The sequence below is a fragment of the Thamnophis elegans genome, chromosome Z (genome assembly GCF_009769535.1).
Source record: "Thamnophis elegans isolate rThaEle1 chromosome Z, rThaEle1.pri, whole genome shotgun sequence".
In the NCBI taxonomy this organism is placed as follows: Eukaryota; Metazoa; Chordata; class Lepidosauria; order Squamata; family Colubridae; genus Thamnophis; species Thamnophis elegans.
In genome coordinates, this window is record NC_045558.1 from 141,723,050 (window position 1) to 141,745,671 (window position 22,622).

Consider the following 22,622-nt stretch of genomic DNA (forward strand, 5'->3'; position numbering starts at 1 on the left):
AAAAGCGTTGTTTTTTTTTAAAAACTCCATAACTCCGCTTTACATTGACATATAAATGTCGATGTAAAGTCTTAATTCACAATGAAGTAATTTTATGGGGAAGAAAAAAAAAACTGCCTTCAATTTGATGCGGTCTCAAATCAAACCTTGATTTCCGAGTTCAAGAAAAACTTCAATTTATCCGCCTCGTAGTGGATTTTGAATCACTACGCAAATAAAATAATACAATATATAGAATATAGCTTTCTTCTCTGGAAAAAAAAAGGGGGGGAGTTCTTTAGAGGAAAGCACAAAGGCCCATCCATTTATTATTATTATTTATTTATTTTTTACAATTTCTAAAAGTTTTTCTTCCTCTTCCTCTTAAAATAAAAAATAATAAGACACCGATTCCATCATGTTTTACTATCCCAACGTTCTGCAACGTCATACCGGATGCTTTGCTACAATTTGGTAATTTGGCTTTCTTGGAAATTGGGCTCTTGGGTGCAGTAACTACAGGGTGGCACATGGGTTCGGGGGTCTTAATCGCCCACCCCATCGATTGATCATGTCATCTATCCCGCAGGTTGGCAGCCACCGGAGCCTCAAAACTCCTAAAACGAGAATACCTAAAAGTCAACGTTCCCCAAACATGGTAAGTGAGGGTTGAATTCCCTAAAAAAAGAGGAACTGAGATCTGCTGGGTGGATAAAGTATTTTTATTATTATTATAGCTCGACTTTACGACCAAAATCAAGCCCGATTTTTTTCGTTGCCAAGTGGGGAAAAAAATGTTAAGCGAATTTTGCCCCGCTTTACGACTTCTCTTGCCACGGTTGTTAAGTGAATCACTGCAGTGGTTAAGTGAGTAACACGGTTGCTAAGTGAATCTTGCTCCCCCCATTCCCTCCCCCATGTCACAAAAGAGAATCACATGATCCCTGGACATTGCAAGCATCAATTGTTGGTCACATGATGCTGCAGTGGTCATTAAGTGTGAAAAACGGTCATAAGCCATTTTTAAAAAAAATTATATTAGTAACTTTGAATTGTCACTAAATGAACTGTAATTATTAATATTTATTTGAAGAGGGTGGGTTCAGTATATAAGCAGTCCTCGACTTACGACCACAGTGGAGACCAACATTTCCTTCGCTAAGCCAAGCAGTTGTTAAATGAGTTGCGTCCCATTTTGCTATCCTCTTCTTGCCAAAGTCGTTAAGTGAGTCACTGCAGTTGTTAAGTGAATCGTGCAGTTTTAAGAGTAGCTGGCTTCCCTCATTGATTTTGCTTGTTGGACACCAGCTGGGAAGGTTATGAATGGTGATTCATGTGTCATATATGTGGGCATATGCATAATTTTTATTTACTATTTTGTCATGTTAATGCAGTATATATATATATTTGAGAGCTGGAACAGCTAAAATCTCATTTAAATGTATGCTGATTAGTGTACATTTAAAGTGTCAATAAAGTTATTCTACCTACCTACCTACCTATCTCCATTCATTATCCATCTATCCATCTATCTATCCATCTATCCATCTATCATTTATCATCTCTCTCTCCATCCATCTATCTATCTATCCATCTATCCATCTATCCATCTATCCATCTATCCATCTATCCATCTATCCATCTATCCATCTATCCATCTATCCATCTATCCATCTATCCATCTATCCATCTATCCATCCATTTACCTACCTACCTCTCCCTCTCCCCCCCCTCTCTCTCCATCCATATCCATATCTCATCATCTACCTATTGTCTCTCTCTCCGTCCGTCCGTCCATCCATCCATCCATCCATCCATCCATCCATCCAAGCATCCATCCATCCATCCATCCAAGCATCCATCCATCCATCCATCCATCCATCCATCCATCCATCCATCCATCCATCCATCCATCCATCCATCTAGCTATCTAGCTATCTAGCTATCTAGCTATCTATCTATGCAGTATATATATATTTGAGAGCTGGAACAGCTAAAATCTCATTTAAATGTATGCTGATTAGTATACATTTAAAGTGTCAATAAAGTTATTCTACCTACCTACCTATCTCCATCCATTATCCATCTATCCATCTATCTATCCATCTATCCATCTATCATTTATCATCTCTCTCTCCATCCATCTATCCATCTATCTATCCATCTATCCATCTATCATTTATCATCTCTCTCTCCATCCATCTATCCATCTATCCATCTATCCATCTATCCATCTATCCATCTATCCATCTATCCATCTATCCATCTATCCATCTATCCATCTATCCATCTATCCATCTATCCATCTATCCATCTATCCATCTATCCATCTATCCATCTATCCATTTACCTACCTACCTACTTCTCCCTCTCCCCCCCTCTCTCCATCCACATCCATATCTCCATCATCTACCTATTGTCTCTCTCTCCATCCATCCATCCATCCATCCCCCTCCTCTCTGTGGCAGCCCCTCAAATATTGGAAGGCTGCCAATATTTTTTTTCATTAAAAGTTTTAAAGAGTTTTACAATTATATACCTTCCCTCCCTCCCCCCCGCCAACCCCACATCCCCTCCCCCCCACACAACCTCCCAGAGCAAATACAGGGTATAAACATTTAGCAACCATATACTACAATAAATTAACTAACTTTAGCATCATCCCTCACTTGAACCTTAATTCCCCTTTTGTAAGGCTAACTTTAGATAAGTTGTGACATTCCTTGCTCATTCATTCATAAGCTATCTGGAGTTTCTTAGTCCCATATTTATTTTGAATGTAATCAGTCCATCTTCTCCACTCCAGTTTATATTTCTCATCTGAGTGATCCTTGAGATATGCTGATATTTTAGCCATCTCTGCTAAGTTTGTTACTTTTAACGTCCATTCTTGAATTGTAGGCAATTCTTCCTTCTCCCAGTACTGCGCCACCAACAGTCTTGCTGCCATTGTTAAATTCAAAATCAAATTAGTCTCTATAACTGTACAGTCTGTAGGAAGGCTGCCAATATTAAGGTACCAACAGAAGAGGAGATAATAAAAAAAATTCTAAACTGTGCAGAGATGAGCAGATTGACTTTGAAAAGAAAGGATAAAATAAAGGTGGTTCCCATTTTTCTACTCGCCTTTTTTAACGTGCTTTCAATGCTAGGTTGGCAGAAGCTGGAAAAAGTAACGGGAGCTCACTCCATTAAGCGGTGCTAGGGATTCGAAGCCGCCAAACTGCCGACCTTTTTGAGCGACAAGCTCAGCATCTTAGCCACCGAGCCATTGCATCCCTTTAGACATGCCAGTTACCAAGGGCCTAAATTTTGAAGTATGAAAACCAGTCCTAAAGTCACTTTTTCAGGGCCATTGTAACTTAGAATGGTCGCTAAGTGAACGGTTGTAAGTTGAGGACTACCTGTATTGTGGGATCCAATCTGGGTCGGTCACTGGGACCAGAGGTTTGGTTTTCTGAGCTTTCGGACTCCTGCTGGATCCCCATCCTCCAAGAACTTCTTTCTCACAAGAATGTGTGCTTTGGGCTATTCAATGCATAGTATTTATGTGGTTGCCTGGTTGTGTGTGTGTGTTTTTTGAGTTGTTGATTGGGCTGTTGGTGGGTAGTTATTAAGTCGTTGTGCTGCCAAGTCCTAGACTCCTAACTACTTGGTAAATTGGTGGTAAATCAATGCTTCTATTGATGGAACAAGGGGCCCGTTTCCCAGGCTTCAATCATTTTCCTGGCTGTTTTTGTATCTGCTCAGCCAACAATCTGAATAGCTGCAAAAATGAATGTATGTCCTTGTTCGTTGCAAAGCGAAGCTACCAATGAGCTCGGGTCTGACCTCTTACTTGTGTTCTTGCAATTCGATGTTTAGCTTCCTCCCTGTCTGTCCTACATAGCCACAGGGGCAATCCATGCAAGGGATCCAGTAGATTACACTGGAAGTATCACCCATCTCCAAGTGATCGTTGCGATGCATGATATGCCCCCTGCCTCTGGGCAGGGCGTGATGCCCGCTTGCAGATCTTGGAAGCTGCCTTCTACTGCTTCCGAAATGTTTTTTTGATAAAAAAAACTATCTGTATTTCCTTTTCTTTACAGTGAGGAGATCTTGGCTTACATCCTGGTTCGTGTCCCACCACCAGTTCCTGGATCACCCCGCCCAAGATTCTCTCTCTACCTCTCTGCTCAGCTACAATACGGCGTGATCTTGGTTTACAGTCGCCAATGTCAATATCTCGTCGGTAGGTTTCCAGCTGTCCCTGAGACTCCGAGGGGGAAGAGGGAATGGAGCTGGCAGAAGAGAGAGAAGGAGGGAGGGAGGGAGGGAGGGAGGGAGGGGGAGAGGAGCCTGGGCCAATCGTCAGCCCTCAGGTGGAGAGCCAACAGCCCCCAGGTCTGGAGGTGGCTAATGATGAAGAAGAAGAGGAGGAACATCTGGGTCCTGTGCCTGACGCGCGGATACGGGGAAGGCAGAGGAGAGGAGAGCAGTGGAAATCTATGGGCCAGTTCTTGGGACAAAAGAGCCATTGCTGCTAGCAAAGCCCCACCGTAGCTCTGGGGATAAAAGGCAGGGGGCGGAGATAAACAGTAAAGAGTATCACAGTTGGAAGGGACCTTGGAGGTCATCTAGTCCAATCCCCTGCTCACGCAGGAGACCTGTACTAAGGGATTCGAACCGCCAAACTGCCGACCTTTCTGATCGACAAGCTCAGTGTCTTAGCGACTGAGCCTCCTAATCAGGCTTGACGAATGGATATAGCAGGCAACTATTCATCTTCTGGATGGATGGAGAGAGAGAGAGAGAGACCCTCCTAAACTCCTAATAAAGGGATATTTTGAATTCACTTCAGAGGATGGTTGTGATTGGGGAGCTGGGTCTCCAAATAGCATCTGGCGGCATCTTTCCCACCAAACAGAATGAGAATAACAGAGTTGGAAGGGACCTTGGAGGTCTTCTAGTCCAACCCCATTCTCAGGTAGGAAACCCTACAACATTCCAGACAAATGGTTGTCGAATTTCTTCTTCAAAACTTCCAGTGTTGGGGCATTCACAACTTCTGGTGGCAACTTCTGTTCCACGGGGTTAATTGTTCTAACTGTCAGGAAATTTCTCCTTAGTTCTAAGTTGCTTCTCTCCTTTATCAATTTCCACCTGTTGCTGCTTAAATAAATTAGATGAATCAATAAAAAAATTTTAAAAAATGATCCTTAAATTAAAAAGAAAACAGATTTTGAAAGCTTCACTTTACTTATCAGATGCATCTCGCAGAAATTGCTCGATGCTACCAGATTAGCTCTCATCTCACGCTCGGGAGGCTGTGAGTTCAATCCTAGGTAGAGGGAGATATTTCTCTCTCTGGGCACACTGAGAATATATCTGCTGAACAAAACTCCTCATTGGTGACAGGAAGGGCATCTGGCCATTAAAACCTCTGCCAGCTTCATTCAGTTGCCCACAAGGGATTATGGGTCGTTAAAAGATGATAATGATCAGGGGTGAGTTGCTAACCGGTTTACTACTTAGTGTATGCGCAGAAGCATCCGGGCGGGTAGGCGGAGCCTCCCGCCGCCGCCACTACTGGTTCGGCCGAACCGGGTCAAACCGGAAGCAATCCACCTCTGAGGATGATGAGGATAAGATACTACCAGATTCTGTAAGTTAAGTGTTTTGCAACTTCAGCAACTTCAAGATGGGTGGACTTCAACTCCCAGAATTCCCCAGCCAGCTATGCTGTTATGCTGGCTGGGGAATTCTGGGAGTTGAAGTCCACCCATCTTGAAGTTGCCAAGTGTGAGAAAGATTTCTCTAAACTAAAATACGACACCTGGTGGTTTTTAATGGCTGCGTCCCAACACATTTGGAAGGAGTTAAATCAAGAGATTTGAATAAAAACCATTTCTGTCTTTTATTTTCCTTCCCGGGTTTTCCAAAATTCACAAGTAGTTAGTCCTCGACTTACGACCACCGACGACCCCAACTTTTCTGTTGTGAACTGAGACACTGGTTCAGGGGTTGTTGGTTTTTTTGCCGCGTTTTACGACCTTTCTTGCTACAGTCGCTAAGCGAATCGCTGCGGTGGGCCAGTTAGTAACCCGGTTGTTAAGTGAATCTATCTTCCCTGTGGACTTTGCTCGTCCGAAGGGTCACAAAAGGGGATCGCGTGTGACCCTGGCAACACTGGGACCGTCGTAAGTAGGAGTCCATTGCCATTTTGATCCCACAAGCAGAGGTCGTAAGCGTGAGCAATGGGCACATTTTTTTTCAGTCCTGTTGTAACTTTGAACTTTCCCTCAAAGGAGCCGTGGCACGTCGAGGCCTAACTGCACCACCAAAAATGACGTGTTTTATTTTATTTTTTGCAAAGATTGCTTAGATTGAGGAAGTGAGAAATATTATCTCCATGTCTGGAATTGTTCTGAATTCTTTCTCTCTTTTCAGAGGAAATCCAACACGCCTTGGAGCGCCTGACCCGAGCCCAGCAACAGATAAGGATCGATCTAACCGATCTTGAACAGTGAGCGATTGTCATCTTCCCGGATTTAAAAAGCCTGTGGGATTTTGGGGTGTTTTTTTTTAAATTATTATTATTAACTGTTTTATTTCATTTTCATTTTCATTTTATACAATCACTTATATACTGTGCAATTAAAAAAACAATAAACACAATTCATCTTCTATTCCACTATAGAAAACCAACATGACACTTCATCCTCCACACACCCTTTCTTCTCCCCCTCCAACTTTCATTTCTTCCCTCCAGCATCCCCCTCTTCTACTTCCCCTCCCCCTCAGACATTCCTTTCTCCCCTTCCCTCCATCTCACCCTCCTTACATTCCCCTCTCACTCCCTCTCTACTCCTCCCTCTTCTTTCCCTCTACTCCTCGCTTCGGTGTATTTCTACTATTCATTAATCTATTCGATTTGTATTTTATACTAAAATTGAAAGAAAAGAAGAAGAAAAAGGAAAATAAAAGGAAAAGAGAAAAAAAAAGAAAAAAGAGCAGCAGTATACAAGTGCGTTCTTATTGTTTTGGAAATTGAAACTATATTTCCCCCCTCCCCCCCTCCCCCCAGTAAACCCCCCTCCCAAGCCCCCTTCCGACTTCCCAGATCCCATGCCCGGCATAGTTTTTTATCAAACACAGTCTAGAGTATATTGAAACCAAATAGATTAAAAATTAAAAGATAAAAGATAAAGGGAAAAAAAAAAGGAACAAAAAAAGAAAAAAGAAAAAAAGAAAAAAAAAGGGAAAAATCAATAAACTCTCTACATTGAACTCAGCTTCCCATCATTATTAAAACTTAAACAATGTACATCATTCCTAATCTCAATTAATTTATTACTTGCAGGATTTCAAACTATATTGAAACCAGGAGGAGGCAGGAGAACGACGTGCCTCATCTACGTCAGGAATTTTTTGGCTTTTAACCCTTGCTTAACTCTGCTCGAGTGATCATAAATAGTCAGACTAGATGAGGCACGTCGTTCTCCTGCTGCCTCCAGTAGAGGGCACTTTTTTAGAGGCTTTTTTAAACAGTTAAGCACTAAGCAGAGTCATCCACGGTGACTCTGGGAGCAACTAGCTCAGCCTGACCTCAGCTCTTACCTTTTTCCTTTTACATTTTCTTTTCTTTTCACGATGACAGTGGTGAGGCTCTGCCTCCCCTGCCTCCCCTGACTGCACGTCCCTGAAAACATGAAACATTAAACCCTCTTCAATTACATACAACATGTCTGTCATTTGGTTACAAGCCTTTTGTGCATCCTTTCCATAGTCCGCGCTTTCAATTGTATATAAAATCACAGATTATATCCATTTAGTACAGTGGTTCTCAACCTGTGGGTCGGGACCCCTTTGGGCCTTTCACAGGGGTCGCCTAAGACCATCGGAAAACACATATTTTCTATGGTCTTAGGAACCGAGACACCAATAGTTGGGGGTCACCACAACATGAGGAATTGTATTAAAGGGTCGTGGCATTGGGAAGGTTGAGAATCACTGATCTAGTATATATGTATAGATTATTGTTCTGACCCCCCTCCGTACGGTGAAGCACGCCGACACAAGATTACTGCTAGACAATTTATTCACAGTAAATTAACACACTGACAAGACTTTGGCAGCAACTCACACTTCGAAGATAAGAAATACACACGAGAGCTTCTCCAGCATTAGTATATTGTTTGAATCCTGCAAACAGCCTCCTCCCAAAGTCTCTCCTTATATACTCTCTTAGGAGGGGCCTAATCACAACCACCTGGGTCCAATTATCTCCTTTGTCTCCTTAATTGCTGCTGGCGTTTATCCGCCCGCCTCTGCTGGGCGTCCCAGACCAATTCCTCCTGACGTCTTCACCACTGCTCCAGGGCCTGACATCAGGAGCACACTCCCTTTGGCTTTCACCGCTGCTCCATGCCTCAGGCGCCTCCGGGTGGCCAACCAGCCTCTCCGGTCCCTGCTCGGAGTCTGAACCCTGCCCAGGGTCCTCCACATCTTCCAGAGCCGACTCATAAGGCTCCTCGCTGTCGGAGTCTGTTTGCAGCTCCAACGGCTCCTGCTGGGCCACAACAGATTATTATCATTATCCATCATTTGTTCAGCTATAACTATTATTCCTTCATTTTGTTCTAGGTATTGGATTCATTTATATTATAACTTTTCATTACATCATCCTGAATCTATTCACTAATAATGTAGCTTTGTAATATATTCCGTATCCTTCTATTGTTCTTATATTATGAAAATTCTCCAACATCTTTCATTTCCATGGTTGTTTTTTTTTAATCTAACCACTGATAAAATAAATCCCAGGCCTTATAAAATTGTACATCTTCCTGTTCTCTCGTTTCAAACGTCAATTTACTCCTTTCAGCACATTCCATTGTCTCCTGTATAACTTCCTCCTGCGTTGGTATTTTCTCACGTCTCCCGTTTTTAGCAAATACAATTCTAGCTGCTGTTAACACATTTTACAGGGCTCCTTTTTCAATTCTTCCTGTTCTTCCCAATTCCAGACCGGGTCTCCTGCTTCCGGATCAACTGGCTCTTATGGAAGCGTTGGAAGAAGCACCTGATCCCTTTTTCGGCATGATGGAACCTCTGCTGCCCAGCCCTTTTTCGATCCCATATGTAAGATCCCTTTTGCGGGGGGGGGGGGGGGGGAGACGCTGGTGTTATTCTCCCCATTGCAATGGTGGATCACCCTGATTTGCGACCGAGTGTTGTAACGGCGAGGAAGCAGCACTGAAAAAATAGAATATATAGAATATAGAATATAGAATATAGAATATAGAATATAGAATATAGAATATAGAATATAGAATATAGAATATAGAATATAGAATATAGAGTATGAATATGGAAATGGAAATGGAAATGAAAATAGAATAGAATAGAATAGAATAGAATAGAAAAGAAAATAGAATAGAAAAGAAAATAGAATAGGAATAGAATAGAACAGAATAAAAAATAATATAATAGAATTAGAATTAGAATTTAGAATAGAATAGGTATAGGTATGGGAACAGTGTAGAATAGAATAGAATAGAATAGGATAGAATAGGATAGAATAGAAAATAGAATAGGAATAGAATATAATAAAAAATAATAGAATATAATTAGAATTTAGAATAGAATAGAATAGGTATAGTTATAGGCATAGGCATAGGTATAGGAACAGTGTAGAATAGAATAGAATAGAATAGAATAGAAAATAGAATATAGAAATGGAAATAAAAAAGAATAGAATAGAATAGAAAATAGAATAGAAAATAGAATAGAAAATAGAATAGAAAATAGAATAGAAAATAGAATAGAAAAGAATAGAATAGGAATAGAATAGAATAAAAATAATAGAATAGAATTTAGAATAGATCTAGGTATAGGTATAGGTATAGGTATAGGGTAGAATAGAATAGAATAGAATAGAATAGAATAGAATAGAATAGAATTCAGAAATAGAATAGAATAGAATATAGAAAATAGAATGGAATGGAATGGAATAGAATAGAATAGAATAACAGAGTTGGAAGGGAGCTTGGAGGTCTTCTAGTCCAACCCCCTTCTTAGTAGGAAACTCTATACCATCTTCTTTTCCAAGGTTCGAGACCTCTTGGAGACCCCAACTCCTGAAAGAAGCCCTCTGGAACTGTCTCCTCCTTCCCTCCGTCCTCGAAGGACAGGTGAGGCAGAAACTCAGGACTGCAGGTGTGTGTGTATGTGTGTATGTGTGTGTTTGTGTGTGTTGGTAGAAAGTCTCTTATCCTCAGGGGAACATCTGCCTCCCCTCACCATGAGGTGGGTTTACCTTTCGGCATAACTGTAAACCCACAAATGCAAATCCCGACAGCCACTTTTAGTTGTGGGAGGATGTGGTGACTCTCACCCCGTTTTCGCGGAGGTTTCCGCACCCTCGGCTCCTGCTTCAAATCGAAACTGGCCCCGGCGTTGTGAACACAAGCGTGAAAACATCCTCACACCCTCTGTTTTGACTGCAGCTTTCAAAGCACTGTAGGAAGACGAGAGATTCTCGGTCATCCATGTCCTGGTTGTGACAAAGACGTTTAAAAAGAAAACACACACACACACACAACTGGACTTCCTTTGTTTTTTTCCTTGAAGACGTTTCGCCTCTCATCCAAGAAGCTTCTTCAGTGCTAACCGAACAGTGGAAGGAGGGAAGGATTTATATTCCTTGCAGTGATCTGGTCGTTAGTGCTCCCTCTGAGAGTCATTGAGGCCACTTGGAGGTTTTATCTGGGCCACCTGAACCAGAGTGCGAATGTACAGATATACATTTGATCTAGATTATGTTGTTCCTCTGTGTCATATACAGTGGTGGGTTCCGGGCGGTTCGCCCCGATACAGGCGTACTGGTTTCAGCTGGGAGCAGCCGCCGTCGCCGTACCGAAACGGTGTTTTGTTGGGCCCACCCACCTGCCGAGTTCCTTACCTATTTTTAAGCCAACTGGGCCATTTGCGCCTGCGCGACCTCCGCCGAGCAGCTGGAGCATTGAAGGGCAGTGGGTGTGCAGCGTGCGTGCCCGAGGTGGACGACCGGCCTCGTCGCAGTGTACCGGTTCCGTATCCGGAACCCACCACTGGTCATATAATATATATGGGTTTATGCATGAATTTGTATGTATGTATGTATTTATGTATTTAACTACTTATTTAGTCATGTTTATGTGATATATAGTGGAGGTGGTGACCCTTTGAGAGCTGTGTGCAATGAAATTTCATTTTAATATACGCCGATGAGCGTGTTCTGACCCAGCTCCCCAAACACAACACAACCCTCTGGAGTCGAAGCAATTATTCCTTTAATTAGGAGCGCCGGCAGCCCCGGCAAAACGTTTCTCTCCCACCACAGGCTGGCAAGTCCATCCCCAGAGTTAGGGTGAGGCTTCGCTAGCAGCAGCGGCTCTTCCATCCCGAGGACCAGCCCATAGATTTCCACTGCTCTCCTCTCCCACATCTATTCATCTCTGCCTCCTGCCTTTTATCCCCAGAGTTAGCAGTGGTGGCTCTTCCGTCCCGAGGACTGGCTCATAGATTTCCACTGCTCTCCTCTCCTCTGCCACATCTATTCATCTCTGCCCCCGGCCTTTTATCGCCAGAGCTAGGTTGGGACTTTGCTAGCAATGGTGGCACTTCTGTCCCAAGGACCGGCCCATAGATTTCCACTGCTCTCCTCTCCTCTGCCACATCTATTCATCTCTGCCCCCTGCCTTTTATCCCCAGAGTTAGAGTGGGGCTTCGTTAGCAGTGGTGGCTCTTCCGTCCCAAGGACCGGCCCATAGATTTCCACTGCTCTCCTCTCCTCTGCCACATCTATTCATTTCTGCCCCCAGCCTTTTATCGCCAGAGCTAGGATGGGGCTTCGCTAGCAGTAGTGTCTCTTTCGTCCCGAGGACTGGCCCATAGATTTCCACTGCTCTCCTCTCCCACATCTATTCATCTCTGCCCCTTGCCTTTTATCCCCAGAGTTAGGGTGGGGCTTCGTTAGCAGTAGTGGCTCTTTCGTCCCGAGGACCAGCCCATAGATTTCCACTGCTCTCCTCTCCCACATCTATTCATCTCTGCCCCCTGCCTTTTATCCCCAGAGTTAGGGTGGGGCTTCGTTAGCAGTAGTGGCTCTTTCGTCCCGAGGACCAGCCCATAGATTTCCACTGCTCTCCTCTCACACATCTATTCATCTCTGCCCCCTGCCTTTTATCTCCAGAGTTAGTGGGGCTTCGCTAGCAGTAGTAGCTCTTTCGTCCTGAGGACCAGCCCATAGATTTCCACTGTTCTCCTCTCCGCTGCCTTCTGCATGTCAGGCACTGGACCCAGCTGTTCCTCCTCTTCCTCATCAGCCACCTCCAGATCTGGGGACTGTTGACTCTTCATCTGAGGGCTGATGGACGGCCCAGTCTCCTCCTCCTCTCTCTCTCTCTCTCTCTCTCTGCCAGCTCCATTCCCTCTTCCCCCTCGGAGCTATCCGGTTGCCCTGATGCTGACCCTCACTCCCACGCCTCTTCCTCCTCCTCTGATTCGGCTGCTTGAGTGGGGTGGGGGGCAGGGGCCGACAGGCCGCAACAGAGTGGGCATACAGACTGACAATAAAGTTATTCACTAACTGGGTGGGGAACTTTCTTGGAACTGCTGAAAGGACTGTGTCATGAAACAGGAGGTAGACGGCTGTTGTGACACACACCCTCCGTTGAGAGAGGAATTTGAAGAAGGGATCAAAGATGCCATTTAGACCGAACAGTCCTCCCTCAACAGAGAGGGGCGGGGGAAATGACACCACCAACTGCCTTTTTCAGAGTATAAGACGCCCCAAGATTTTGAAGAGATAATTTTTTTTTAAAAAGGGGTTTTGCACTCTGCATGCCTCCCAAACCCTCTGCATGCCTCATTTTTTTTTGTGAAAAACAGGGCATGCATAGCCTTTAGGAGGCTTGTAGGGTGCTCCTGGGGGCGGGGGGGGTGGGGTGCAAAAGCAAGCAAAAAATGGCCCATTTTTCACTCATTTTTGCCCTCCCCATAGCAATAGCAATAGCAGTTAGACTTATATACCGCTTCATAGGGCTTTCAGCCCTCTCTAAGCGGTTTACAGAGTCAGCATATTGCCCCCAACAATAATCTGGGTCCTCATTTTACCCACCTCGGAAGGATGGAAGGCTGAGTCAACCCTGAGCCGGTGAGATTTGAACAGCCGAACTGCAGAACTGCAGTCAGCTGAAGTAGCCTGCAGTGCTGCATTTAACCACTGCGCCACCTCGGCTCCCCAGCCCCCAGGAGCACTCTGGAAGCCTCCTAAAGGCTATGCAAGGCCATTTTTGCGAAGGGGGCGGGGTTTTCGGGAGGCCAAAAATGCTGTATTCAGTGTATAAGATGCACCCAGATTTTCACCCTCTTTTTGGGGGAGGGGGGGGGAAGGTGCGTCTTATACTCCGAAAAATACGAATATCTCCTGTTCACAACACAGTCCCTTTCAGCAGTTTCAAAAAAAGTTCCTCACCCGTTTTCACTCCCCGGGTGACCCCCAGAGGGCACAGATAAACCTCCAGGCGGCCTCAAGGACTCTCTAAAAAAAAAATGCAAATGAATATAAATCCTTCCCTTCTCCACCATTCAACTGGAACTGAAGCAGCTTCTTGGATGAGAAGTGAAATATCTTCGAGGAAAAACATAGAAAACTCTACTTGGCTTTTGAAAAAGCAATCGGGGGGGACAGGAAGATGTGAGCTTTGCGGGAATTCAGGTGTAGAGCGACCCAACCCTCCTTGTTTGGGGGGGGGGGGGAGTACAAAAACAGGCTTTTTTTCTCCACAGTTTCGGAGTGTGATGTTTCCAACTTGCCAACAGCCAGCCCCGATGTTTAACAATTATCCCTTCCGTTTGCACAAAGCTTCCCTTCCTTCCGTTGAATTATCACTTGCTTGAATGCCGTAGCAGCCTCTGCAGCTGTGGAATAGTTATTAAATCAAAATAACCCCATAAAATTCCCTTCCTTGCCCGGTAATCGTTTTGTAAGGTTTGAGACCCACAGAAGTTTGAGAATACACATCGCAATGAGCCAAAAATGAGACTTCAAGGGATGCTTCGGTAACAATCAGGGTTTAATCTTTGATCAAAGTTTAAAGACATGACGGGCAGTTGTTCCTAACATACCCCAAGGATGTGCAGTGAAGAGCTACCCTTCCGAGAAGGTGTAGCTCCTTTTTAGAATAAAATAGAATAGAATATAATAGAAAAGTTGGAAGGGACCACGGAGGTCTTCTAGTCCAACCCCCTGCCTAGGCAGGAAACCCTACACCATTTCAGACAAATGGCTATCCAACTTCTTCTTAAAGACTTCCAGTGTTGGGGCATTCACAACTTCTGGAGGCAATTTCTGTTCCACTGATTAATTGTTCTAACCGTCAGGAAATTCCTCCTCAGTTCTAAGTTGCTTCTCTCCTTGATTAGTTTCCACCCATTGCTTCTTGTTCTACCCTCAGGTGCCTTGGAAAATAGTTTGACTCCCTCTTCTTTGTGGCAACCCCTGAGATATTGAAAGACTGTTATCATGTCTCCCCTAGTCCTTCTTTTAATTAAACTAGACATCCCCAGTTCCTGCAACCATTCTTCATATGTTTTAGTCTCCAGTCTCCTAATCCTCTTTGTTGCTCTTCTCTGCACTCTTTCTAGAGTCTCCACATCTTTTCTACATCGTGGCGACCAAAACTGGATGCCGTATTCCAAGTGTGGCCTTCCCAAAGCATTATAAAGTGGTATTAACCCTTCACGGGATCTTGATTCTCTCCCTCTGTTGATGCAGCCTAGAACTGTGTTGGCTTTTTTTAGCAGCTGCTGCACACGGCTGGCTCCTATTTAAATGCTTGTCTACTAGGACTCCAAGATCCCTCTCCCAGTTACTACTATTGAGCAAGGTACCACCTATACTGTCCCTGTGCATTTCGGTTTTTCTTGCCTAAATGTAGAACCTTCCTTTTTTCCCCACCATTATACAGTTAGAAACATCATAAAATAACATCCTGGCTTCTTTCATTTGTTTATCCTCTGGGCAGGATAGAGTATCTTAATTATCCCCTCCAGCGATCTCCTTTTCTCTCGCAATTGATCACTTAGCTTCTCAGGAAGATCAAAAGCTGTCAGTTTTACAGCTCCTTTCCGGGATAGTTCTATGCCCATAGATTGCAGGAGATTGATAAGAGTTCAAACGGCAAGGATGACACATTCTGAAATTTGCCAGATGTTTTACCCACCCTAATAACATCCTTTAGTTGCAGGAAATACAAGCATACAGGTCTAATTTGGCATATTTGTGTTACAGCTACAAAGGGCACCATATATCATATCTATTGCAGGAAACAAATGTTTATAAATGCAAGGATTTTTAAAAAAGGTATTGTAGGAAGTTATCACTCAGCCCTCTCCCAGAAAAATGAAATATCCTAGGAAATATTGGAAAGGCAGAATATTACGTTTCTCTGGATGTGAAAAGGAAGAAACACGTTTCAAAAAGACAAACTCTCCCTGCAGCTTCCTGCCCCCCCCCCACCTTTTGTCAATGAGCCATTAAAGCCTGAGCTAGTCCACTTTACATAATAAAGAGTTCTCCCCTTCAGCTCCAGGGGGGATGGGATCAAGGCATGATAATATTGGCCTTTTACCCAACTGACCACATGGCATCTGAGAACTCAACCAAACCTGGACTCAGCCTAGAGAGTTTTCCCCTGCATTGCCCCATGGGAGTCTGACAACCAATCAGAATACATATCTTACACAGGAACAGGAAACAGATAGGTGGGGCCAAACAGATTATTAAAAAATCCTGCAAGCCCCTCCTTCGGCCCTTCTTCTTCTTCACCCAACACCTGGAAGCATGTGATCACCCCTTTTCCCCAGGACCTCAAGCCATGCGGTCCTGTCCACCATTAAACATTAAACCATCTTTCTAAGCAGCCTCCATGTTTCCAGTGTCTTTTCCCCCACTTGGAGCCGAACCCAGAAGGACATTTCTTCCAACAGTACCATGTAGTATGGTCAGTGACGTGCAGTGAGGTTTATAGCTGGTGAGGCACTGACACAGGGGTTTCAAATTTTTTTAGACTTGCGGACTTCAACTCCCAGAATTCCACAGCCAGGCATGCTCAGTTCCGATTTAAAAGCGACAGCATTTTGCCCCCTTGCGAAATAAGTTTTCCTTCATTCTTTTTCTTCTCCCTCCCCCTCCTTCCTCCCTCTCTCCCTCCCTCCCCCCTCTCTCAAACAGACCCACACAACACAGAGAAGTTGGATCCCTCTCTCAGCGGCTTTCGATACCATCGACCATGGTATCCTTCTGCGACGACTGCGGGAGGTGGGAGTGGGGGGCACCGTGTTACGGTGGTTCTCCTCCTACCTCTCGGACAGGTCGCAGTCGGTGTTAGTGGGAGGGCAGAGATCGTCCCCAAGGCCCCTAAAATATGGGGTGCCGCAGGGTTCGGTCTTATCCCCCCTACTATTTAACATCTACATGAAACCGCTGGGAGAGATCATCCGTAGGCACGGGATCAGATACCATCAATATGCGGACGATACTCAATTGTATCTGTCCGCCCCGTGCCAAATCAATGAAGCGGTTGACGTGATGGACCGGGGGCTTGAAGCCGTCATGGACTGGATGAGGATTAACAAGCTTGTGCTCAACCCGGAAAAGACCGAGTGGCTGTTGTGTTTTCCTCCCAAAGATTTGGCCAATAATCCAACACTCAGGCTGGGGGGTCAAATTTTACACCCCTCAGAGAGGGTCCGCAACTTGGGAGTCCTCCTGGATCCACAGCTGTCATTCGACCATCATATAGCGGCTGTGACCAGGGGGGCATTCGCCCAGGTACGCCTGGTGCGCCAGTTGCGACCCTACCTGAACCGGGAGGCCCTCACAACAGTCACTCGGGCCCTTGTGACCTCTAGGCTGGAATACTGCAACGTGCTCTACATGGGGCTACCCTTGAGGAGCATCCGGCGACTTCAGCTAGTGCAGAACGCAGCCGCGCGAGTGATTGCGGGTGCACCCCGATTCACCCGCATTACACCTATCCTCCGCGAGTTGCGCTGGCTACCTGTCGATCTCCGGATGCGCTTCAAGGTGCTATTGATCACCCATAAAGCCCTACATGGCAGTGGATCTGGATACTTGAGAGACCGCCTTCTGCCAATTACCTCCCTACGACCTATAAGATCCCATAGATTAGGCCTCCTCCGCATTCCATCGGCCAGCCAGTGTCGGCTGGCAACCACAAGGAGGAGGGCCTTCTCAGCAGTAGCCCCGACCCTTTGGAACGAGCTCCCCGTGGAGATTCGTACCCTCTCCACCGTCCAGGCCTTCCGCACTGCCTTGAAGAACTGGCTCGCCCGTCAGGCCTGGGGATAAGGATTTCTACCCCGCCCGAATGTTGTATGCATGTTGCTCATTATTTTATTATGTGTTGTTGTCTCAATGTTGTATTTCCCCTTTCCCTGGTTTTCTGTGAGCCGCCCTGAGTCCCCTCAGGGAAAAGGGCGGCCTACAAATGCAAATAAAACCTCTAAAACCTCTAAAATAAACCTCACTCACTCTCAAACAAACACAAACACAGAAGTTGGATTGGATATGTTTTCCAATGGCTTGAAAGCAGCTCCTCTGCCATACCACATTCCCCTGCTGCCTTCCGATCCGAGCCTTTGATTGCAGGTGGAGCCACGTCGCCTTTTCAAACTTGTAATCAGTGAAGCTGGGCTTACATACTTTTATCCAGCTCTGTGTGTGTGTTTGTGTGTGTGTGTGTGTTTGAAAAGGCAACGTGGCTCTGCATGCAATCAAACTTTTTTGAATTCCTCCCCCCTCCCCACACACGGACCTTTTCCAGATGTTTCAGAGAGGATTTCAACTCTGCTCTTGCCTGCCCCCATGGAAAGAAAAGAAAAATGTAAAAGGAGAAAGGCAAGAGCTCTGAGGTCAGACTGAGCTAGTTGATCCCAGAGAACTCTAAAAAAGCCTCTAAAAACCGCCCTCTACAGGAGGCGAGAGAACCACGTGCCTCATCTGCATAAGGAATTTTTCAGCTTTTAACCCTTGCTTAACTCTGCTCGAGTGATCATAAAGTCAGACTAAATGAGGCACCTCGTTCTCCTGCTGCTTCCTCTAGAAGGCAATTTTTTTGAAAAAAAAGTTAATCCGGCTTCCCCCGTTGGCTGGGCTTGTCAGACACAGTCACAAAAGTTGACCTCGGGACATTGCAATCGTCGTACACGTGAGTCAGTTTCCCAGGCGTCTGGATTTCGATCACACGGCCATCGGTCGTAAGGGTGAAAAGCAGCCGTAAGTCCCCTTTTTCAGTGCCGTTGCAACTTTTGTAAGTCAAGGACCACTGAATGGAATTTCTGCTTTAGTTCCTTTTCGTGGCTCTGAGCCCGAAGGGAGAGTGCAAATTTTGCAAAAACTCAACCGCTAACTTTCGATTCTTTTTTTCATGCCCAAGGAAAACCGAGGCTCACGGTCTCTCCTGAAGCCATCACGCTTAAAGAATCCGAGCCCATCACACTGCTGAAAATTGAAGTAAGCCCTCCTGCTGGGAAGTGGGGGAGAGGGGTAGACGAGGATGATGGGATTTGTGATGTGGGAGCGTCAATTGTCCCAACTATCCCGTTTCCCCGAATATAAGACCGGGTCTTATTTTCCTTTGGGATGCCAAAATAAGCACTGGGGGTTATTTTCACGGGGTGTCTTATTCCCCCCACCCCCACCCCGTAGTAGAGGACCCACTTCTGCTTGCTTGTGGCAGGGCAGGAGGCCACTACGGTGTGTCAGTCCTGTTGCTTCAAGGCAGGTGTCAATTTCGGTGATTGTCGGGGTTCCAAATAGCACCCAAAACCAAATCAGAGTCCGAGGCAAAGCATTGCTCAAAGTTCCCATTTATTAAGAAACCCGAATCTGAAAAGCTTCCTCACCCAGTTGAAAGTTCAAGATCTTGCCCCCACCCTCACCCACAAGTCCATCCCATGGTCCCATCTTCCACTGCCCCGCTGGCAGCTTCCACCCATCCAGTTCCGGTCAGACGCAGAAGGGACGAAGACAAAGGATGACCTTGATTTTCTAGAAAGAATGTTGTTATGGCTACACCGCATCTTCACTCCTTCCAATCCATTTTCCCACAATAATAGAAAGTGTGGCAGGCCAAAGATCCAAAAGGAAAGATGGCTGCAGGCCTGACATGAGGAGGGTTAAGCTGCCTCGCGTGCCCCACACCAGCTTATCTCGGGGGCCCTCGCAGTCCCGACACCTGTCTCGCCTCGTGGCCACGGGACCGACACACCACTCAGCCTCCTGCGTCATTGCGGCCACAAGCAAGCGGAAGAAGTCAACCGACGGTCACATGGGCTTTTGCTGCACATGGCTGCTAGTGCTGCTCTCACGAGGCAGGTGTCTGCGTGGACGGCCCGGCTGCGGGGGTCCTGAGGTATGCCGTTACGGGGTGCTTGGGGCAGCTCAACCCTCCCTGCCTCACCTCGTGGCTGTGGCACCAAAACAGCCAAACGGAATTGGCGGCTGGCTGGCTGCACAGGCTCTTGAGCAGCGTGGCACGACAAACCCGCGCTCATCAAAATAGCGGTGATAAAACCGTGTCGCTAAAGCCGGGATGTCATTACCGCGCGTCATCACCGCCGCGACAACAGCGCGGCGACAGAAGGGCGCTTTACAACAGCGCGGCGGCAGAAAGCCGATTTAAATTAAGGTAAGGGTTAAGATTAGGTTTAGGGTTTTGCTTTAGGGTTAGGTTTAGGGTTAGGTTTAGGGTTAGGTTTAGGGTGCTGAGTGCTTCGGAAGGCGTGGATTTGCCCTCTGCCCTTATGTCAGCGCGGTAAGGTCGCATTTGCTTTAGCGATTCGGACGGCGCGGATTAGCACTCGCGCTTATGTCTCCGCGGATAAGGGCTTCACAGTATTGTGGTGGAACCCTTGAGCAGGGCTTATTTTGGGGGGGTAGACCTTATATTAGGCACACATGTTACAAACACGCTAGGTCTTATTTTCAGGATGGATCTTATTTTGGGGGAAACAGGGTAGTGAGCCCAAAATAAGGAATCACTCTCGGGAACTTTGAATCCCCCAAAATAAAACTATATTGGATTCACCATTTTGGTACTGAAGAATCAAAACCAACTCTGGTTTTTCCCCCACGCAAATGCTCGCCCAGTTAAGCAATAGCTTCCCTTTCTCCGGAGGTGGTATGCTGCTGGTTCGCAGCGGTTCAGGCAAACCAATAGCTCCGCCCACCCGCCCTGACATCATCAAGGACCTTCTGCGCATGCGCGGAAGGCTCTGCGCATGCCCAGGCGTGCGCGCTCCCGCTACCAAACCAGTAGTGAAGAAAATAGAACACCATCTCTGCCTTTCTCCCCACCCCTGAGTGATCACCTTCTCCCACGATGTTATGGGAACCGTCCATCTCTTTCTCGAGCATCTGCAGCGGTGACCTTGATGGTTTCCGGGCTTTCAGGATCTGTGCATTTGAATAGCGTTACGGTTTGAAAGAAGCAAAGCAGTTCAATCTTGAGAGGGAGAGAAAGACAGAGGGATCCACATAAATAACAGGTTCACAGCAGATTCTTCTACCTGCTTTAGGACGAGCACGATCTCCCTGAAATCACAGCCGGAGAGATCGACTTGTTGGTGGAGCAGGAAGGATTCCTGGTGCCCGGGACAGAGAAGGAACCATTGTCCCCTCAAGCCATTGCCAGAAAAAGGCGCGCAGAGGAAGGTGAGAAGTGGAGGGACTTAGAAGGGTGAGACTTTTAGCCTCTTTCTTAGTCCTGAATCTCAGGAACATTTGAGGTGTATCAGATCAACCAAAATGATCTTCTCCATTTTGGGAAGGATCGGAGGAAGGACACAAGGAAGGAAGAAGGATGGAAGGAAGGAAAAGGAAAGGAAAGGAAGGAAGGAAGGAAGGAAGGAAGGAGGAAAAAGAAGGAAGGAAAGGAAGGAAGGGAAGGAAGAAAAGGAAAGGAAGGAAATGAAGGAAGGATGGAAGGAAGGGAAGGAAGGAAGGAAGGAGGAAAAGGAAAGGAAGGAAGGGAAGAGAGATGATAGATAGATAGATAAATAGACAGACAGACAGACAGACAGACGGATGGATGATAGGTAGGTAGGTAGGTAGGTAGGTAGGTAGGTAGGTAGATAGATAGATAGATAGATAGATAGATAGATAGATAGATAGATAGATAGATAGATATAGAGGTATAGGTAAACCATGTAGGTAGATAGATGATGGATGGATAGATGGATGGATATATAGATGTAGAAAGATGTAGATAGATAGATATATGATATCTAGATAGAGATAGAGAGAGGAGGGGATTAGGATTAGAGAGCGAGGGAGATGAGAGAGAGAGAGATATGATAGATAGATAGATAGATAGATAGATAGATAGATAGATAGATAGATAGATAGATAGATAGATAGATAGATGATAGACAGACAGACAGACAGACAGACAGATAGATAGATAGATAGATAGATAGATAGATAGATAGAGAGGTATAGGTAAACCATGTAGATAGATAAATAGATGATGGATGGATGGATGGATATATAGATGTAGAAAGATGTAGATAGAGATAGATATATGATATCAGAGATAGAGAGAGGAGGGGATTAGGATTAGAGAGAGAGGGAGATGAGAGAGAGAGAGAGAGATGATAGATAGATAGATAGATAGATAGATAGATAGATAGATAGATAGATAGATGATAGATAGATAAATAGATAGATAGATAGATAGATAGATAGATAGATAGATAGATAGATAGATAGATAGATAGAGAGGTATAGGTAAACCATGTAGATAGATAGATAGATGATGGATGGATGGATGGATATATAGATGTAGAAAGATGTAGATAGAGATAGATAGATATATGAAATCTAGATAGAGATAGAGAGAGGAGGAGATTAAGATTAGAGAGAGAGGGAGATGAGAGAGAGAGAGAGAGAGAGAGAGAGATGATAGATAGATAGATAGATAGATAGATAGATAGATAGATAGAGATAGATAGATAGATAGATAGATAGATAGATATAGAGGTATAGGTAAACCATGTAGATAGATAAATGATGGGTGGATGGGTGGATGGATATAGATAGATGTAGAAAGATGTAGATAGAGATAGATAGATAGATAGATAGATAGATAGATAGATAGATAGATAGATAGATAGATAGATGATATCGAGAGAGAGAGAGAGAGAGAGAGAGAGAGAGAGATTTGCTCATCTTTTCCAAAGGTTTTTCTAGAAGCTGTGAATGGAATGGGATAGGATAGGATAGACAATAGAATAGAACAGAGTATAGTAGAATAGAATAGAATAGAATAGAACAGAACAGAATAGAATAGAATAGAATTTGGAATGGAATGGAAAATCCTGGCCTTTTTAATTTTTTTACAAAAGCCTTTACTGCAAAGTGGTTACAAAAGAGGCCCCCTCCCCCGTGTCCATTTCCACCATTTCTCCTAGCTTCCCAATTCCCTCCCTCTCTCCTGCTGTAGCTCCTCTGCTCCACATTCCTCCCCTTGATTCACGAGGGGGCTTGTACATTTTTCCCCTTTCGCTCTCTTTTCTTCTTCTTCTCC

At 45.1% G+C, this 22,622-nt stretch overlaps 1 protein-coding gene across 1 annotated transcript in view; it reads left to right on the forward strand.

Annotated features, from left to right (window-relative positions):
- The first annotated feature begins 397 nt into the window (after nucleotides 1-397).
- The window catches only part of REC8 (REC8 meiotic recombination protein), a 48,233-nt gene continuing 26,008 nt past the window's right edge, over nucleotides 398-22,622 (forward strand). Inside the window, exons 1-8 of the mRNA XM_032236627.1 lie at nucleotides 398-453; nucleotides 569-637; nucleotides 4,071-4,213; nucleotides 6,412-6,487; nucleotides 8,991-9,105; nucleotides 10,076-10,157; nucleotides 18,471-18,547; nucleotides 20,614-20,749. Of these exons, the coding sequence (XP_032092518.1) occupies nucleotides 398-453; nucleotides 569-637; nucleotides 4,071-4,213; nucleotides 6,412-6,487; nucleotides 8,991-9,105; nucleotides 10,076-10,157; nucleotides 18,471-18,547; nucleotides 20,614-20,749 (754 nt within the window). The remainder of the gene's footprint in view (nucleotides 454-568; nucleotides 638-4,070; nucleotides 4,214-6,411; nucleotides 6,488-8,990; nucleotides 9,106-10,075; nucleotides 10,158-18,470; nucleotides 18,548-20,613; nucleotides 20,750-22,622) is intronic.